Here is a 14,528-nt window from a genome sequence, read left to right as displayed (position 1 = left end):
CTCGGAAAATATTCTATACATAGAAATAGATATATCAAATCTCAACCTAAATTTTTTGTTTTTCATAAAGAACTGTGTCATTACTTTTCATCATTGAAATGTATGATAAAGAAAAATGCTGTGACATTGTGTAAATAAGTAAAGGAGCTGAACCTTGCTGAAAATCCCTAGCGTGTCCCTTCCTTTCTTCTTTTATTTCTTTATTGGTTATTGTTTATTTTATTTATTTATTTTATTTATCAATTTTATTTTAATTTTATGGTGGTGTTTTGTGACCCTTCTTGAGGCTTGTCCGTTACCTTTTTTGTTTTATAATAACATTGTACTATGCCAATACGTTTTGTACATTTGAAGTTCAATTAAAAAAAAAACACAAAAAAAACCCATCTCTCTGAAATTTGTGCACTTCCTTTCTGATGACGTTGCGGAGTCTGATTGGTCGTAGGACAATGGCTGCAGGCTGTCCAGCGTCCGCCGCCCACTACCTCCAACACACCACACCCCCGCCATAACTTGATTAACTTGTGCTCTTGAAGGGTTCAAGTAGAACAAGTAGACTTTGTACAGAGACAATTTATGTGACATTCAGCAAAAACGTGTTCATCTCAAAGAAGACGCTGTAAAAAGATGTACAAGGTAGCTTCGCGTTGCTACGCGCCATTGAGCGGCCTGATTAAATTCCACCCAGCAGGAGGTGAGTTTCCATGGCAACCGCGGTCGCCGAGTTCTTATTTTTCTTTTATCTTAATTTAATTTTGCTTGTTCAAGCTATCACTGACCGATGTCCACCAGTTAAATTTCACATTTGGCTGGAATGCTGCTCAAAATATTTGTGAGAGTGACCTGGCTTAACGAGTTTCTTTTTTTCGACACCTGAGACGTCGTTACGTTGTTTTGAGCTTTTCCTTGCAAGCTACAATACGAGATGCTTAATGGCAGGGAACTCAACTCGCCTTACAAGCAGCAGTTTGGCACATAGTCACCAACTCTTCAGATTCTTCAGAAGAGAGCAGCTGTTGAACTGCCTCTTCAAGTAAAAGTAACAAAATTACTGCCTTGGCGCATATATATATATATATATATATATATATATATATATATATATATATATATATATATATATATATATATATATATATATATATATATATATATATATATATATATATATATATATATATATATATATATAATGACTGTACTTTATGTTGTAACTTTATCTGGTTCAAACCATCAAAATTGTCCATTTAGGGAACAGTGAGTAGATAGATAGATAGATAGACACAAGAGGGTGTGAAGTATTGTATAATTCTTGATTCTTAAGGTATTTTGAAAACATGTCTCAGACATGCTTTAAGACACAGAAACTGCTTTAAATTGTGAAGGAAAATTCATAATATGCCTACTTCAATGTTGCCTGTTTGAAACTTGTCATGAAACAAAAATAATTACAAGCTGTTAAACAACCACACAACTTTGTCTTACTCGATCTGAAAACACACACTCTAAAACGTCATAGATGAGCCAGTTGTACTTTGTGGCTTCCCACTAGTATATACAGTAAACTGTACTGTACACGTGTGTACGACTCTAATAGGGGAGAATGGTAATGTTGTCCTTGTTTGAATATATAAACCATTAAAACCGAGTTAGGCAACTAACTATAGTTACTGTGTAACTGGACAGGTTAACCATTGTGATAGATAGACACAAGAGGGTGTGAAGTAGTGTATAATTCTTGATTCTTGAGGTATTTTGAAAACATGTCAGCGACATGCTGTAAGTGACAGAAACTGCTTTAAATTGCGAAAGAAAAGTCATAACATGTCTATTTTAATGTTGCCTGCTTGAAAAGTTCTTCACTTTGGGGTAAAGGACTTTAAAATGCTTGAAAGTTGTTGTAAGGGCATATATTGACCAAATAGACCGGTTGAGTTTCCTAAAACAGGACGTACCGGTACTTAGAATATATCCGCTGCATGTTTCATTTAGCATAGTTTCATTTCTGGTTCAATGGCTACCATACTTTCTCCAAATAGTATCACTTTTTTGGGGCGTCGCTATGGCCCAGTGTATTTTGATTGAACAATATCATTGACCTCTATTCTTCCGCAGGGTCTTTGTGTCCGAAATCCTCCTTGAAAACCGCTCCCGCAGACCTGTTGGAGATGCCTCCGTGCAGCTTCACACCACAAGCATACAAGGTGACATACAGGTTGCTATACAGAAATATAGAAAATATCGTCACAAAAATTGACTCTGGGTCTTGTCCGTTCAGGGGATGTCCAAAGAGCGTATGATGGAGATCCGTCGGACGATCTGCCATCCTATGACCATGAAGGTGACCTACTATAAGAAGCCGGTGTTCATCCATCAGGGTCACATGCAGTGGCTGTGGGACGTGGACGGGAGGCGCTATCTGGATCTCTTTGCCGGCGTGGCCACCGTCAGCGTGGGCCATTGCCACCCGTAAGCTGGCATTTCCACTCCCCCCCCCTCCCCCCTCCACGCTTTTGTTGTGTTTTTACGCTTCGACCGACTCACTCGTGGCGGGCGCAGAAAAGTGACAGCGGCCGCAGAGCAGCAGATGAGGACGCTGGGACACACCACCAACATCTACGTTTATCCTGCTATCCACGAGTACTGTGAAAAGCTCGCATCCAACTTGCCTGATCCTCTCAAGGTACGGCGAAGACTTTTCTTTGTAGACGATTGTAGAATCAGAATAACAACTAGAATGGTTTTCAGTCGAGTACAGACCACCGCTAAGTGTGAACAAACAAAGCGGTGTAAATGTCAGATATATATTATGAGAAAAATCCTAATGTTGCAAGATTCAAGTACAAATTTTACATAAGGGCTTTGACATCATCTAATCTGTGTCGCTTTGCAATAGCACCTGGTTTCTGTGTAGAAAAACAAACAAAAGGCGGGTAAATGATTGCGCCGCATCTGGACAAAAATGTATCGCTTTTCGTGGAAATCAGCCAGGCTAGTTTTGAGACATTCAAGCTAACAAAAACCAGCCATCTAGTGTAACACACTAGCCGGCCGCTATAATCTTTGACTTTACGCTTGGCGGAGGTGATGAGTTGCATTTCCCCGTCCAGGTAATCTACCTGACCAATAGCGGCTCGGAGGCCAATGACCTAGCCATGTGTATGGCCCGACTGCACACCGGCAACTTTGACATCATCACTTTCAGGTATCTGCCCTTTCATTGCAGTTTAATATGCCTTTATTAGAGTGCACATGTGAAGAAAATGAAGTAGCCCTCGAGCGTAACAGTTGTCTATGCGTGACAAAGTTTTGGATATTTGTCATTTTCCTTTCGTCGCTAATATATGATATCATGGCTAATGTCCACGTACGAAAGAAATCCTTTTAGGGACGTAACATTAAAGGCACACGGTTTAAGTAGATGGCAGCAAAGGTTGAAGAACATTGTCTTGAATTTTGAATTGCATTTGCACTTGCAGAGGATCATACCACGGAGGTAGCCCACAGACAATGGGTCTGACGTCACAAGAAGCTTACAAGTACCCGATTGCCATTGGCTTAGGCTGCACAAACGTACGTATGAATAACTTCCTTTCAGCACCGACAATGTGAAAACAGTACAATGTTTCTTTTAGTCGACAATTTTATTGACACAGATGGGGGAGAGGGAGTGTTAGGGCCACATTGAAAAGAAGAAAAAAAAATGGCAATGCGGTGAAAAAAGTCATAATGTCACTACAATAACATTTTATGGTTATGAAAAGACTCGGAATGGACTCGCATCGCACCAGTTCCGCATTTCGGGTTCGGCCGCATGTGAATAAAGTGGTAAAATTACGAGAAAAAAGTCGTTTTTGTCCTAAAAACCGGACTTCATTCACGTTTGAATTTTATTCTGGTGAAACTGCATCACCATTCGTGTAACACTTCAGCATTATCCTTGCGATACTATGATTTATACTGACTTATATGTTACATTAGTCTTTACTGTGTGGTTCTAATACTTAAACCGGAAGTCAACCCGAACATCGTTTTTTTCAAGAATATGTTCCCAGCAGGCCCACTAGTTGAAACACGGCATTCTGCTTCATTTGGCGTTTGTGGAATATAAGTTAAGCAGCAAAATGCACTCGTTTTTAGCCATCTCTGGGGGCGGCCATTTTGTGACTTCTGTCGACTGAAAATGACATCACAACTGCTCACGACGACCAATCGCGGCTGACCTGCTTTCTGAATCTGAGCCGTGATTGGTCGTTGTGAGCAGTTGTGATGTCATTTTCAGTCGACAGAAGTGACAAAATGGCCGCCCCCAGAGATGGCTAAAAACGAGTGCATTTTGCTGCTTAACTTATATTCCACAAACGCCAAATGAAGCAGAATGCCGTGTCTCAACTAGTGGGCCTGCTGGGAAACGCACTCTTGAAAAAAATATGTTTGGGTTGACTTCCGCTTTAAAGTATGTGTAAAGGCACACATTGCTTTTTGGGGATTTTCCTTCTTCGTGCTTGCTTGACTCACACGTGACTGTGTACAGTGCACGTTGTGGACCCTGCTGATTTCCTTTTTGCCCTAAAAAACAAACAGACCATGTGTCCTGATGTGTTCAGAGGTCCCTGGGGGGGAAGCCACTGCAGGGACTCTCCTGTGCAGACTACCAGAGAATGTAACTGTGCCCAAGGTAAACATGACGCTCACACCACACTAGTGTTAATTCAAGCTTAAATGAGCAATCTATACCCTTAAATCAAGCATATATCCTAAGTACCATATTTCTTAAACCATGGCCGAATTGGGGTTCCCACGTGTGTTCCAGAACACACTTGGAAAATGATTGACCAATTTTCTAGTCTTGCAAAACGAGACGATAAGAGATAGAGACGGGTAACAGGTATTTTTTGTATTTTTCGGACCGCAAGGCGCACCATATTACTTGGCGCGATTATGAACGGTTCTATTTTAAAACCTTTTCATACATAAGGCGCACCAGGTTATAAAGCAGATTATCCTTGCGAAGCATTGTATGTCAAAGAGTTTATTGTAATTATACCATATGGTTATTTGATAGATTTAACGCTATTATGCTATTATGCTAGCAGCTCATTAGTCAATCAGCTGTATTCCATTGTCTTGATTTTTAGCAATGAAATTAATTTAGATGTCAACATCCAAGCCTTATATCAGTATTGTGACGTTTGGAAACAAGTCATTCTTTTGAACGGCTCTTTTAGGGTAAACCATGAGAATCGACTGCAGCTAGGTTGTTGTGTTTTTTAATTGCCAATTTGGTGTAGCATGGTATGTTATTTGGTGGTAACAATGAAGCAATCTGGTTCAATGTACCGGTAAGTATAAGGTACAATTGTAGAAAATACCGTAACACTTTTCCAAAGCTTGGAATTAGAATGTATTAATGTATGTTGTGATGACTTGACTCGTACGGTAGCAGATGAAAAAGGCCTGGAAAACTCCTGCGAAGTCCTGGAAATGTCTTGAAAAATAATTAGGGATGTAACGATTCACTCAAGCCCCGATTCGATTTGATTTTCGATTTTTGCTACCATGCTTGTTTCTGTGCACTAGTGTGTTTCTTCAGCCATCCACAAACGCAATACGCAATGATGTTTGGCGCAAGCGCATAATTTGATCTACACATTCAAAATGTGCTATGCATCTGGAATGAAAAAAAAACGTTTCAAGACATCATTTTCTAGATGAATTTGAGCAACTCGACTTTTCAATTGATCTCATCGATTAATCGAGACGAATCGATTTTACATCGATTTTCGATTAATTGTTAGATCTCTAAAAAGAATTAAAAGAAAAGAGTGGGAACCCTGATTATTGTTTAAGGTTGATTCGCTTCCTTCTAAAGCTGTCTAACAATCTGCGTAAAGGTCATTTTTATCACTGCAACTGGACAACACAAGAGATGTTCAAGGTCTGCTACCGTCAATCATTTACCTCATTTTCAGGAACAGTAGGATATTGGACCTGTAAGTCTTGCTTGTATTCCACAGGCTACTGCGTGGCAAACGAACACTACATTGAACAACTTAAAGAGACGTTTCTCACCAGCGTCCCGAGTCGAATTGCTGCTTTCTTTGCTGAGCCTATTCAGGTGTTGCTTTTTCAAACACACACACGCACACACACACGCAAACCCTTTTGCGATTCGCTTTGAAACCCCCCCAGCTGATGTAAAATCGGAGTTCACCTGAATTGGGGGTAGCCGTGCATACGTGTGTGTGTGTCATTCTTTATCTGACTATCATGAAATCAAATTCACACCTATTCAGAACAATGCCTGTCACACTTCATCATCAAGCAGGAACAAGTCTAAGTAAAAAGCAATGTTTTGCTGAGCATATTTGACTAGATAATGTCATTTTCTTTGCCTTGGCTTTTTTTTTTGTGTCTCATAGCACCGATTCAAAGTACAATGACACAAAAATCTCTTAATTCTTCACACTTCTAAATGTTTTTTTTACTTTAGTTTGTTTGTGATTGTTTAATGAATGTTTTGGGCAAGATTGGTATATGCGTACCCTTTATTTCATGAAACCATGACTGTGGATGGTATGCTAAACAATGACATCTCAGCCATGTCGTTTGCTTGCTATAGCGTGAAAGTCATCATTTTGAGTGACATTGATGAGAAGGAACCAATGTTCTTTACTTCAGACAGTTTCTTTTAAAGTTTGCATTCAGATCAATTCTACATTTATTCTTTAAATATGCAGTTAATATAAATAACTTGTGGAAGACTATCAGGGGGTCTAAAAATTCTGCATCCATGTGAAAATGGCAGAAAAATCACAGATATCAAAATATTGCCCTAGGTGTAGGGGTGCCTGAGGGGTGGCCGTGGCCCCCCCTGGCCATCATGTAGCTCTGCCCCTGCATCGGCTTAGTCCAGGGATCTCCAAACTTTTCCCCATTGGCTGGCCAGACACTGAATAGATGTTTGATTTAACCAGTTGTCACCTGCGAATTTCTAGTTTCTTAAACTACCAGTATGTTGTTTCGTTTTAAACGTCTTTAAACTTTCCGTAGCACTTTGAGACGTCTTTGAAATGTAAAGTGCATTACAAATAAAATCCATTACTATAAAAGAAAGAAAGAGAAGAGGAACTTCACCGTGTGTTTCTAAAACTAGACTATGCTAGGAATTAAACTAAAGTGTTGACTGCTGTTTGTTTTTGCAGGGAGTTGGTGGAGCGGTGCAGTACCCTAAAAACTTCCTGAAGGAGGCATACAAACTTGTGAGAGAGAGAGGCGGCCTCTGCATCGCTGATGAGGTTTGAAGATACATTGTTACCTCAACTTATGAGTGCCCCAACTTACACGTTTTTATGTATGACAAAAATGCCATTTTAAATAAGGACAAAATATGTGCATATGTCTGTTTTTTAATGAACCAATGTTCGATTACAAAGGCTTTGAAACAAACAAAAAACAACTACATACATACTGGAGACGCAAACCCCCCAAGTGCAAAGACTCCCTTACATAAAAATTCTCATTCAAAGATGGCACAAACTGCTGAACAGCAAACCAAGATTAAGAGCAAGAATTCATTCTGTTTGTCCTCCATGTCATTCAGAACCAACCAAATTAATAGTCAGGCCCATTCACCCGTGTCAACATAGGGCAGCAACGTTTGTCGCCAGTGCATCCCCTCTGCACCATTGCGGGTGCGCTGTCCGTCACAGCCGCTTGTCCAAATGGTCCACCATATGCATTTGTAACACTTTTAGGGGTTAGTTCAATTAAGTGTTGAATATACCCATGTAGGGCTCTCCCAAACGATTATTTTTCTCCCGATTAATCTTATCGACTATTTTTACGATTAGTCGATTAGTCTAACAATTAACTTTTCGACTAATCTAGCGATTATTTCTGACTTGACGATTATTAATTCCAAAAGACACTTCTTAAAGCTTATTTAACTTCTTTGTTTATTAAAGTAAAAAAAAAACTTTTGAAATTGAATGAACAGTCACATCTCTTTTACGAAGGCATCATGACGTGTGAACATGAATGAGGTATTTATCTATACATAACGCTGAAACAATGTGTGCGTGCATGTGCAGCAGCCCAAGTAAAAAATTAACAAAAATAAATAACTAAAAAATAAATATCAGTTTGCTTAAACCTGAAACACAGATAAAGCAGTGCATACTTAAAAATTATAAGAATGAAAAAGCACACATTATATATTAGTACAGTTTATTTACGTTATCGGCCACGTCGACTATGCCGACTAGCTCTATACCCATGTTTGGAGGACACACATTTACCATAGTAACTTCTCATGCACTTTAAACGAACTGTCAACGGTTGTTGTGGGGGAAAACAAAAAAAAATCACTCTTTGTGTACTTTTGAGATCAGTGTTGTCATGGCGACTTAGGCTGAAATCTTTCCTGAATGAAAGCATCAAAAAGCATGCTAGGAAGATAGGTTTGTGTTTAAATTGGATGAACATATAATCTGCCTCCTATTTTACCTCAAAGATGCAGTTTTCCTGACTTAGTTTGGCAAGAAGCCAGGACCCGCTTTCTTCTTCCCTGATGGAGAAGTACAGTTTTGGGATTGCTTTCAAAGGGAAAAACTTATTTTTTTTCAAGAATATTGTTCCCAGCAGGCCCACTAGTTGAAACACGGCATTCTGATTAATATTGCGTTTGTGGAATATGAGTTAAGCAGCAAAATCCACCCCTTTTTAGCCATCTCAGGGGGCGGCCATTTTGTCACTTTTGTCGACTGAAAATGACATCACAACTGCTCAGGGTTCAGGCAACGACCAATCACGACTCAGCTTTAGAAAACAGGTGAGCTGTGATTAGTCGTTACCTAAGCCCCGGGAAGTGTTGATGTCATTTTCAGTCAACAGAAATGACAAAATGGCCGCCACCAGAGATGGCTAAGAACGAGTGGATTAACTCTTTTTCCACAAACGCAATATTTATCAGAATGCCGTGTTTCAACTAGTGGGCTTGCATAGAACATATATTCTTGAAAAAAATATATGTTTGATAACAACTTCAAACTGTTCGATGACAGTTGAGTAAACACTTCAAATTCCAAAATTCGGGAGGCCGTCATTGTCCCATCCCTGACCTAGAGTGTTGTTGCTGATCCACTGCAGTGAAACATGGGGCCAGTGAACGTTTGAGTTGACCAGTTGTTCCTGATTCCTTATCTTAAGAGATAAGGGCAATTCCACTGAGTCATGCCTGCCAAACAAGTCTCAACCCAAATGGTCTTACTGTGCGTACTTTTCACAGCACATTGTGGCATTTATTGAGATAAAGGGTACCAATAATGTGTTTGTAGGTACAGACAGGATTTGGCCGAACAGGGAGCCATTTCTGGGGATTTCAAGGTCACAACGTCCTTCCTGATATCGTGACCATGGCTAAGGGCATCGGGAACGGCTTCCCGATGGGAGCACTGGTTACCACACGGGGTGAGAAGACACTGCACGCTGACTCCTTGTAGCCTCGGCGGCCACAGCATTCGGTCCACCCATGCATAGTCAAGAGTAGAGCCCTTTTCACGTGGCGCTCGCTGCGAGTGCCGTGTGAAAGGAGCGCACGGCACTGCCGCACAGAACAACGACGGCACCCCGCTTGCCACTGTGTCCAAATTTGGAAGTGAGGACGAAGCAGCACCAGGAAGATAAAAACGGACACGTTTCCCGCTAGATTAGACGAGATGTGCACTCGCTACCTTTCGCTGGCTTTTAATCAGACCTGAAATTGAATCACCACTAGCACTACAAGTAGTGCTACATTTTCATTAAAGACGTGATTGTGCGAATGCTCAAGCATGTCAAAACGTTCAGCTCATTCTGGACATAAGTGCTTGGTGTACTCAGGCTGCCATTTTGCCATATGTACTGTAAGCATGGCAACTGCTAGCACGTTAGCATTTGATCCGTTCTTACGAGAAATAGTACCTGAATATAAGCCAAAACCCATATCAATCCCCCTCAGTGCTTCTTGTGTCCACGTTGCTATCTTGCTATGCTACCATAGCATGCTAGCATTTGATCAATTCACGTCATATACATGTACATAATATACAAGTACAAAATGCAGCCTTTTTGTTGTTATATTCCCCATTCCCTACATTTCAATAACGACAGTAATTCAGTTGCAGTTACACCAAATTTCGACAGAAATGTTGTTCCCTCGCCAATGTTTGTTTACTTGTTAAACGGTTGTCATTTGGACATGCTTGCAGAGATCGCAGACACGTTTACACAGGGCGTTCATTTCAACACCTTTGGAGGAAACCCAGTGGCTTGTTCCATCGCCTCATCCGTCATTGATGTAAGAATTTCATCTTCTCAATTATGCGTAACAAATCGAGACTTGGAATAGTAAAAGGGTCATTCCATTGAATTTGTTTGTTGTAAGTCTCTTTAATGAACTTCAATTTAACCGTTTTTTTTTTTCTTTTCAATTACAAATCAGACGAAACAGATATCGAACTACTCAAAATGTGTTTTTTTTTTTTTGTGCTGAAACTCCTTATTGAAGTAACAGGACTGAGTTTTTAGTATAAAATTAGCAAATATATTAAATATAGCGCCGTGGCATTTATGCTAATAGAATGTTGACATTAAGCAATTTAGCCTCAAAGGAAAGAGGCAGACATTAAGCACAGCAATTTAGCAAAAAAAAAAAAAAGAAATCAAAATAAACGGAATACCAAGCTAGTAAAAATAACATTGAATTTACAAAAAAAATAAAATAAATAAATGAGTGAACTTACTTTTGGCCTTCCCCTGGTCTGCATAGGATCTGAGCATAGCAACTTGCTGTGGATCACGTTTTCTTTTACTTTAAAAAAAATTTAAAAAAAATAGAAGTATAGTGTTCCTAAATAGTATCAGAAATAAGTAAAAGACATAACATTTTTTAAAGGATTTAAATTAATATATTTCATGGTAAAATCTAGTTTCAGGAAACTGGGACAGGCAACCTATGCTCTTTTTCCATTGTTTGAAGTAGTTTGAATGTATCTTTGATGTTGTATTGATTGAATGTGCAATGCACAACCCCACCCCCCCCAAAAAAAAGTATTTTGCTGTGAACGCGCCTAACATGTACATCACCACTCGCTCGTCAGACGATCAAAGAAGAAGGAACGCAGCAGAACAGTCTGGAGGTGGGCACCTACTTGCTGATGGAACTCGCCAAACTCAGAGACAAGTATGACATCATCGGGGACGTCCGTGGCAAAGGCCTGCAGATCGGCGTGGAAATGGTCCGGGACAAGGTAACAGCAATGTCCGTTGTTATTTTCATTTGCACCCCTTTCTACCTTTTGAATTGGTGTCTGAGCCGTGAGAGAGGCGGGACAGCACGTACAGTCCTGCGTGTGCGTTTATACTACATGTACTGTAAATCCATCATTTTCACACCTTTTTATTTTGTTTTGTATAGGTTGTAGATTCATATTTACACGTGTATCTAGCATAAATTGTCGTCCTAAAAAAAACAAAAAGTGGGGAGGACTGAGGCAACTTGGCAATATTGTTGCAGATGTTATGTACTTTGCTGTATCTTTCAATGGTAATATGGCGAAATTACTAAGTACTTTGGGGAAAAATAATAACGCTTTACGGCGCTTTTTTACGGTCATATTTTTCCCAATTAAGATCAACTCTTGGGTACAAGCAATCCTTTTAGCAGGCAGCTGCTAAGTGCCTTTATAGGGTATAGGGACATCATGTGTTACCAAGGTGACCAGCAAGCTGAGATGCCACCTCGTAGCATCTCCCCTCTGTAATGTTCAGCCACATGCGTCGTGTCCCCAGGTCAGCAGAGCGCCGCTGCCACCTCATGACATGGCCGCCATCTTTGAGGACATCAAGGACATGGGCGTCCTCATCGGGAAGGGAGGACTTTACGGACAGGTACTGCAACTGCTCGCATGTTGGATTAGTCGACATTAGGTTGGGCCACATTTTTTGAAAGGGGCAGCAGGGCCAGGTCATTCTTAGGAAAAAACAACAGCAAAATAAAATAATGTGGCCTAATAAAAAATAAATAATGATAATAATGCTAAAACTAATTTGTATTGAGAATTTTCATCTAGAATTGATTTATTATTTCACCACATAAATAGCAGTTGTTGTTACATATGTTTGCGAAAAAGATATATTTTAATAATAAAAACATTTGTATTTATTTATTTATAAATTAATCTGATTATAATCAATGAAAAAAAAATCTTTCCATAATAATTGGTACTGAGAACTTTTTATATTATTATTATGAGTAAATGACTATGCACTCACCATGTCCACATTTGGGGTAGTGCAGTGTGCTAACTTCCAGTCGCTAGTCTAACGCATAGCGATCACGTTTGATAATATCAAAATCTTTACAATGTAAATTTTAATCAGAGATGGCTTTATGTGTCCTAAAACATATTTTTGACAAAAATTGCTTGACAAAATTGCCTTTACTCTTTTCTGGCGCATCAGGTTTTTGGGATATTTTTTTAAATTTTGTTTAAAGTTTGACCTCCACATTGGCATCTTTAATCCCGTTGCAGGTACAAGCAGGTAAAAACACAGTATGTGTAGATACAGGCAAACAGTCACAAGATGCAAGGATCTGCGTGTGCGTGTGCGTGTGTGTTTCTGCAATGAACAGAAATAGTGCCGTATATGAGTGCAAATGCCAAACTTCTGATATCACACAAATATTAAAATACTGAAAGGCACTTGGCTCAGTAATAAATGGGCACCTACATCGCCCATTCCCGTTAAAGTGCATTACCTTAGCTATACACAAAAATGGTTACAAACGCCAAATAAGTTGCAGTACAGGTTGAATAAACATGAGCTACTGACTACATCAAAATGAACATAAGTAGTGGCCGATTACAGCCATGGACATTACATAATGGCGGCGCCCAGGAAGTGCACACTGCCCCCGACTTGCTGAAGAAGCACAAAACATGACATAACGTTAAGTGCTCCATTCTTGAGGAAACTTTGCTCCAGGTCCTCAACGAACAGAAAAGACCATGTTAACATCCACAAGTTGTGTTTAAGACACTCATTTAGATGCGTGGCGAACTTCAAACAGATGCAAGCGCCAGGAGCTGTCAAACAAATCTGCGAAGAATTAAATAAGTCATATAAACCTAACCCTTAATTCATACGTGTTACAAATGACATGTTATTATTATTATGTGTATGTGTATATATATATACATAGAGAGAGAGAGAGATGGGGTATAATTCCACTTAATACCTATTTAAATGATATTCAAAAATAAAAGTGTTCATGAAAGTGTGGGAAAGTCTCAGCAAGGTAACATGGTCTTATAACGTAACGGTTGTGTGATTTGCGACGTTATTTTTGCCCACCTCAGACCTTCCGCATCAAACCGCCCATGTGCATTACGATGGCGGACGCAGCTTTCTTCCTGTCTGTTTTTAACAAGTGCATCCAGCGCTTCATTGAGAGAAGATGAGCCCAGCCAAGGGAAACGTGCCACTGATATTGTCTACTGTCTTACCTTTTTGCATAACCATGACAATGACTTTACAACCTGCGATTGTTTGGTCAAAAAGAGATGAGCTATTACAAAAAATGAAGCCTACTTCACGAGCAATCTTGTGAATTTGGCGCACATGATTTGATACTAGTTTGTTACTGTTTTGTTGCCAAATGCAAAGTAAATGCAATAAAAAGAGGAAACTACTTGTTTGTGCTGTTTAATCTGGCCCTGCAACCCCCCCCCCACACACACACCATCAGTGTTTTTTTCATAAATTTGAAAAAAATTCTACATTTCATTTTTTTTCTGTCAAGATCGGAAAGTGAAAAATTTCAAGAGCTCTGAGACAGTACTTTGCATACTCACTGTAACATTTGGCAAACTGGTACAACCTGTTAATTAGACTTTGCCCCGCAGTCGACAGGCCCTGGTTTGGAATGTTGGCTAAATTCCCCATGGGTTTACTCTGTGAACTAACGCTCACATCCCCAAAACTTTATTGAAAACCAAGATGAATAGTTCAACACTTGTTTTTTTTTTTTTTTTTTAGTCAAGCAAAAGTGTTAACAGTTGTGCTGGAAAAGTGTTCCGTTTTTTTCACTTTGTTCTTTAAGCGGCACTCAACTTTTTTGGGGTCTAGTTACATGCTTACCTAGTTAACAGCAAGGCACTTTTCTACATCATGCTATTGACGGAACCTTCATTATTAGACGTGCAACCTTTTAGGGGGCATGTGAAGTCTGATTCAACCTGTACAACCTTTCTACTGTGCAGTTAACAATATTGTTTACTGCCCTGTAGCTCATCAAAAAACTGGAGGCAATACAAAATGTTTAAACGCAAACATTTTACTTTCTTTAATATTTACTTAGGTCTTTTTTTTTTTAATTATACTGTATTAATTTTTGTATGTTTAATGTACTTTCTACATTTGTCTGTTAGATGTTTGTTTTGTATTTGTTTAAATTTAGATTTTATAGTTTGTTTTAAATTAGA

The 14,528-nt window shown here is 39.4% G+C and overlaps 1 protein-coding gene across 2 annotated transcripts; it reads left to right on the top strand.

Moving 5' to 3' along the window:
• The first annotated feature begins 464 nt into the window (after positions 1 to 464).
• agxt2 (alanine--glyoxylate aminotransferase 2) lies at positions 465 to 13,735 on the top strand. 2 transcript variants are annotated; one of them, XM_086053912.1, is made up of 14 exons: positions 465 to 694; positions 2,116 to 2,204; positions 2,279 to 2,469; positions 2,560 to 2,683; positions 3,111 to 3,205; positions 3,480 to 3,573; positions 4,585 to 4,678; positions 5,895 to 6,118; positions 7,206 to 7,298; positions 9,339 to 9,471; positions 10,251 to 10,339; positions 11,142 to 11,291; positions 11,833 to 11,931; positions 13,404 to 13,735. In XM_086053912.1, the coding sequence occupies exons 1-14, from the start codon at positions 628 to 630 to the stop codon at positions 13,503 to 13,505; spliced, it is 1,644 nt and encodes a 547-aa protein (XP_085910038.1). In that variant the 5' UTR covers positions 465 to 627; the 3' UTR covers positions 13,506 to 13,735. The 2 variants fall into 2 exon arrangements, with proteins under 2 accessions (XP_085910038.1, XP_085910039.1); XM_086053913.1 differs by having other exon boundaries at positions 467 to 694; positions 6,018 to 6,118.
• The last annotated feature ends 793 nt before the right edge of the window (positions 13,736 to 14,528 follow it).

This window comes from Filicampus tigris, chromosome 15 (genome assembly GCF_054856515.1).
Source record: "Filicampus tigris isolate MCC_2025a chromosome 15, RoL_Ftig_1.0, whole genome shotgun sequence".
NCBI lineage: Eukaryota > Metazoa > Chordata > Actinopteri > Syngnathiformes > Syngnathidae > Filicampus > Filicampus tigris.
This window is presented reverse-complemented; position numbering and strand designations above follow the sequence as displayed.

Excerpts from the sequence above, each read along its gene's own strand:
- agxt2 (XM_086053912.1), top strand. The coding sequence starts at position 628 with ATGTACAAGGTAGCTTCGCGTTGCTACGCGCCATTGAGCGGCCTGATT. Across the intron at positions 2,205-2,278 it reads TCACACCACAAGCATACAAG|GGGATGTCCAAAGAGCGTAT; the intron begins GTGACATACAGG and ends TTGTCCGTTCAG. Across the intron at positions 6,119-7,205 it reads TCTTTGCTGAGCCTATTCAG|GGAGTTGGTGGAGCGGTGCA; the intron begins GTGTTGCTTTTT and ends TTGTTTTTGCAG.